Consider the following 6195-nt stretch of genomic DNA (forward strand, 5'->3'; position numbering starts at 1 on the left):
CCCGGGTACCACACACACACACACACACACACACACACACACACACACACACACACACACCAGGTTTCGGTCGGAGTCGAGTATCCGTTCAGCAGCGCCGCCATCCGGTGGGAGGACCGATACGCCACGTGTGTTCTGTTCAATGACAGCTGAAAAGCAAGTGCATTTAATTTAAGTAATGTACCTTAGTACACATTTTACAGACGTGTACTTACGTTTCAATAGCACCTGTATTTCAACACATTTGAGAGGGAAGTGTTGTACTTTTTACTCCTTTCATAAAACTTACTACAATTAGCCTAAATAAGTAATCAATTACCCAGTAAGTCAAAGAGTAGCCTACTTTTAGCTGACATGTGTATTTTGATAAAACATGTAATTAGTTTCAGTCGTATATCAAATTAAATTTAAATCTAGCTATATGCAACTTAAATATAAATGCTGAGTGATAATGTAATGGTATAACAGTGAATATACGTATAACAGTACAACACGCAAAGGCTTTGTTTTGCATTGAGTACGTTAACATCTTTTCCGATACCACCTGAACGCAGCACGCGTGTCCTTGGTAGCACAATGTTGCTCTAACGAATGTGAACAGGAAGTTGTATGTGACAGTTAGCTGAATAACTAGGAGGTAGTCAACTCCGTGTTTCGGGTGTAATGGACACTTAATGACGTTAGTTTGAATTTGATAGTTTAATCAGCTGTTGATATGACGTTTGAAACAAACACCCATCCAAATAGGTAAGTGCTTGCTGATTCAGTTTAGGGTAAAACGATGTTAACGCTGTGTAACTTAACTGAGTGTAAGCTAACGTTAGCCCATTTTAGCCTAACTACACTGCCATATATGGCACATTTTACTAACAATAAACACCAGGTTTTGTTATTGTTTTACTTTGTTAGATTTAATAAGTGTTTTTAGCTAACACCGCTTCCGTAGCTCTCGTTTGGTTTCACATCGGGTCGGGAACAGTGTCCTCTGACCGGGCTGGTGTTGCCCCCGTGGCCAAACACAAACTCGTGCGGTGATGTTTACCTATAGTATGACCAGAAAAGCGGCATTTGTAACTACCCGGTCATAACATTAGGCTGGGTATTTGTGCCAAATCTACTCGGATCTATAGGTCAACGTAGTTAGCTTTAGCTTGCTCGCACCATGATCTTTGAACTAGCTCATATACTGTATGTCTGAGGATAGATAATGTTGCTCACGAAGTGCTCATTCTCTCTGACGTTTTCAGGTAGGGGTTCAAGTAACATTTATATTTGTTACATATATGTCAATTTACAACTTCCGTGGTCAACAACGAACTTTGACATTATTACACTGTTTATGTTGTCAGACAGGAACCCATCTGATGAGGGGACTCCCACAGCTGGCAGGATGCGGCAGAAGAGGAACATCCAGATCATTGAGTGGGAGGACCTCGACAAGAGGAAGTTCTACTCTTTTGGGGTGTTTATGACAGTGTCCATCCGGGCCATCTTATACCCAGCCACACTCATTCGCACTCGGTTGCAGGTGCAGAGGGGCAAATCGCTCTACAGCGGGACTTTTGATGCCTTCATTAAAATCTTGCGAGTGGAGGGCATACGAGGCCTCTATCGTGGCTTCATGGTCAACAACTTCACACTCATCTCAGGCCAGGCTTACATAACTACCTATGAGGTGGTGAGGAAGTATGCCTCCCAGTATTCTCAGGACAATACAGTCAAGTCGCTGGTGGCAGGTGGCTCAGCCTCCCTGGTTGCCCAGAGTATCACTGTTCCTATAGATGTTGTCTCGCAGCATCTGATGATGCAAGGCCAAGGAGAGCACCTCACTCGCTTTCGACTCAAATCTAACACAGATACTGGAAAGCCCAAAAAAGTGTTTGGTCAAACCAGGAACCTTATTGCTCAGATTTTTGCGGCTGATGGTTTCCGGGGCTTCTACAGGGGTTATGTGGCTTCTTTACTCACTTATATCCCAAACAGTGCTGTCTGGTGGCCTTTCTATCATTTTTATGCAGGTAAGGAGTTGGAACCTCTGTTTGCTAAACTATGAAACACAATAAAGCACTACACAACTGCAGTCTCTAAAAACTGTGAGCATGTGCTTTACCATCAGTGTCTATGTTCCCAGTGCTTTTCTAACACCTGTAGTGAGAATAAACTCCTAGTGCTGTTGTACTATCTGCATGTAATGTTCTACAGAGCAGCTCTCAAAACTGGCTCCGAGTAACTGCCCTCACCTGATTCTACAAGCCATGGCAGGGCCTCTCGCTGCTGCTACTGCCTCAACTGTCACTAACCCCATGGACGTGGTCAGAGCCAGAGTACAGGTAACCACCATTTACTGTACAGCCAAAGGCCAAGTTGTGATAATGTGCGGTTCCAAATAGTAATATGTAACGTGTGTGTGTTTTGTTTAGGTTGAAGGGAGGACTTCAATCATCGAGACCTTCCGCCAGCTGATTAAAGAGGAGCGCTTCTGGGGCTTGACCAAAGGACTGTCAGCACGGATCATTTCATCCACGCCCACTGCCATTGTCATGGTGGTTGGCTATGAGACGCTAAAGAAACTGAGTTTGAGACCAGAGCTGGTGGATTCGAGACACTGGTAAAAGATACCGGGACAGACAGTATATGGACCATGTGCCATTTTAGCCCCAAACATGCCTCCTGTCAAAGCACTGAGTGAAAGAAAGGTATGGGGAAAGAAATAAAATTAAGCTACTTTAACCACACAAACTATGGGTTTAAATCTTTTTTTGACCATTAATATGAGCTTATTAGTTACACATTAAATGCCTGGTCTTTAATTTCATAGCCAGATTCTGTTTGTGCTGCTGTTTAACAGGGTTGTTGCTTTTTAGTGCAATTGAAAGTCTGTTAACACTGGAAAATGCAGACAAAGTGATGAAAACCTATAGGATTGATTCTCCATATTTGGTCAGCAAAGAAAAAGTCAACGCATTCTACAATCAAGTCAAAGGTTGTTTTTGTTTTTTTTTTCAGTGGAGAGAAGTGGGGTTGGTGACAGACTGTTGTCATCTGACAGTTATCTGGAGTAATGTGTGTTTGTGCTGTCCTACCAGAACCAAGCAGTGTCCGGCCCACACGAACACCTGTTTTTGATTAATGTTCTTAGAAAGGTCATATACCTCAGGATCATACATTCAGTTCAGCAGTAAGCTATTTTATTTTTCTCCCATTTGTTTACTCGGGCTCACCAGACTGGTTTCTTCTCCTCCTCCTGTTTTTATGTTTTTTAAATTGCTGCCAGTGTTAATTCAGAGTAGTCTGCTTTTTTGTTTTTAATTGCCAAATGTGCAGAAGAAGAACAGTAGGTCTTGTAACATGCTAGTTTTAATATCTTACTGGCACTGTAAAAAAAGTCCCAGTAATCAAGCTGGTTAATAAATGGCTGGTTTGGCCTAATAGTAACTAGAAGGAAACCGAATGTAACTTCCATTATGCTGGGCATTGTGGTGACAGCGTATGTTTGAGGGCAATAATGTAAATGTTTTCTCCTTTTTAGCACAATTGTGATTGTATATTTCCTGTAGATTGTGTTAATGTCTCAAAAATGTGTATTTGTTTTGGGATTATGACCACTGAAGTGATAAACTTCAAAATTTAACATAGTCATTGTTTCAGATGAGTAATTTTGACTGTTGTGACTTTTTAAGGACGATAACTGTTTTTGAGATAAAAACAAGTTATATATCGAGTGTATATATATATATATGGTCAGTTTGTAGAACTGACCATAGAATTTAAATATTACTTACAGAAGTTGTCACTGCAGGTATTTTAAGCAGAGAGAAAAGAGAATGGTAACAGGCAGTTTTACTTCAAGTGGAGTTCCTAAATCTTAAAGTTTGTTTAGGTGAAGGAATAATGTTAAATTGAAATTATACATAAATTTGCTCAGGTTTTGCCAAGAGGTGTTGAACATAAGGCATACCTGAAGAACCTAGAAATAGGTCTTAGTTTTATATTCTCAAACACGTTTAAGCAGGGACATTCTTACACTTATCCAGGGTGGTTATCTTCATCATTTAAAGGCCTGTTCTTATTAAAACCTGTGAACCTCGTGGGAGAGAAGGGAATCAACTTAAGTATAAAGATTGACTACAGTCTGGAAGGTTTGTTTTCTTGGGACAGTTTCCAGCAACTCTAAAAGCGTGATTATGTTGTCAGTGAGCAACACAGGTGGGTCTTGTTGTAAATCAGAGCTCGACTGCAGAGTACAGAATACATGTGATTCCACATCTTGTGTTGGCTCAGTGTCCAAGCTATTGAACAGGCTGCTACATTTTTGAAGCTGGTGCTGATACTTACATATTTAAGCACTGAAAAAATGATATGTTGGCCAATATTTGATACTGATATTTAAACCTAACCTGTTCCATGTCTTTGGTATTTCTATACTGTAATTTCTTGTTAATTATCAGTACATGATGATAATTATGTCTGTGGTAAGCAGCTATTGGCTGACAAACCTAGTCTTATTTATCGTATTACATATGACTCAGTTGTGTTGTCAAACACTTTGCAAGGTACTGAATGATTCTTTTCATTGTCTGTGGCCTCAAAATCCTCAAACATTGATTAGATGTGAATAAAATAAATGGCAGGCTGTGTGATTCATTGATTGAATGCAGATTAATCACATTTGATTATTTGATTTAGGTATTTCCTTGGTTTGTAGAAATGATTTTGGACAAAAAATGTATTATAGGGACAACGTTTCTTGGTATCTGTAGAATCCTTTATGTACAATTAAAACAGGAACATTATATACATGTTTAGCAGCATGTGTGTAAGAAGAGGCTTTGTGTGAACTCAGATAAAAATGGAGGGGGGGGGGTATAAACATCAATATCATGCGTTCCTATTGTCCTCAGGGACTTCATTGTGTAAGGTCTGAGAGGAGAAAATGTGTTTCCTTGATGTTCTCGTAACCGTAGGGCGTACATACATCTTATCAAAGGGGACACTCTGACATCTAAGGTCATATCTCATTATATTAGGTAATGAGATGAAAGGGTCTACTGAGACAAGCCAACTGCATTTAAATAGTGTTTCCCCTGATTGTTATACAGCCAAATCATATATTCAACCTGCAGTGAATGTTTGAGGATTCTGGTGCTTATCATTATATCAAACAACAACAAAACAAAACATATATTCAGCGTTTTGTGATAAAACAGACTTTATGTTAATATCTAACGAGAGTTCCTTTTTTTGGATTCATTTCATTATGATGTACTACATTATTCTCAGTCTTACAAATATGGTAGTGAAAAAACATGTACCAAAATGCTGCCCTTTTAAAACAGTAATAATTGACAAGAATTCAAATTTAAAGTCAGATTAACCCAGTTAAAGCCAGAAAAAAAAACTTACAAGACCTATTTTTAATAAATAGAACAGTAGATGGCAGCAGAAAATGCTCTTAAAGTTCATTTTTTCCCCAACACTTGCCACACATCCTCAGACTTTCCCTCTGTGCTGTGCTCAAATGTTCACGTTCCCTTTTGGAACTGAAAGCAGAGATAGACTAACAGAAAAACATCCTCATAAATGAAACAAAGAAAGAGGCCTTCTCTGAGCTGACACATCCTAGTGGGGTGACAGAGTGCTCCCTGTTCTGCTCCATACATTAATTATCAAGCCGTGTCTGGAAGGCACTTTGTCAGAAAGACTGATGAGGGGCTGTCAGCGGGGGGACAAATCTGACTTGGCCAGGGTTAGCGAAAGGGCCTCTCATTCTCATGGGATGTAATGGTGAGAGCTGGGTGATTGTGTGTGTGATAAAAGGTGGGACAGTCAAAGCACTGATAGGTCTGGGATTGTAGATTTAACCAAAATTTGAAAAGCAGGAAAAGGCAGTACAGTATCAGTGAATTGATGAACCTGGGGTTGTTTTCATCTTTAAGTCTGTCTTAAAACAACCCTCTAAAGCCCATATGTGCACTGAAGCGATCTCTGGTTGCTGTAATTGTTCCTCCACTCTATATGGCCATGAAATGACCCCCTTCTGACATGCTTTCACTTCCAGAGGTAGAGACCCAGTCTGCTGTCCTCATTTGGTGTAAGAATGTGTTGAAAAATTCTGCATCTGTGGAGCACTGGGCCAATATTTACTTGTTGGGTCCCTGCTGACCCCCATTGTACTGTACATGGCAGTGTCCAGAG

General features: G+C 40.1%; 1 protein-coding gene across 2 annotated transcripts; it reads left to right on the top strand.

Moving 5' to 3' along the window:
* The first annotated feature begins 534 nt into the window (after positions 1–534).
* Positions 535–4642, top strand: slc25a44b (solute carrier family 25 member 44b). 2 transcript variants are annotated; one of them, XM_020608847.1, is made up of 4 exons: positions 535–747; positions 1350–2018; positions 2203–2330; positions 2421–4642. In XM_020608847.1, exons 2-4 carry the CDS (start codon positions 1391–1393, stop codon positions 2610–2612), a joined length of 948 nt encoding a protein of 315 aa, XP_020464503.1. In that variant the 5' UTR covers positions 535–747; positions 1350–1390; the 3' UTR covers positions 2613–4642. The 2 variants fall into 2 exon arrangements, with proteins under 2 accessions (XP_020464503.1, XP_020464502.1); XM_020608846.1 differs by having other exon boundaries at positions 1354–2018.
* Positions 4643–6195: the final 1553 nt, after the last annotated feature.

This window comes from Monopterus albus, unplaced genomic scaffold (assembly GCF_001952655.1).
Source record: "Monopterus albus unplaced genomic scaffold, M_albus_1.0 scaffold95.1, whole genome shotgun sequence".
Classification (NCBI taxonomy): domain Eukaryota; kingdom Metazoa; phylum Chordata; class Actinopteri; order Synbranchiformes; family Synbranchidae; genus Monopterus; species Monopterus albus.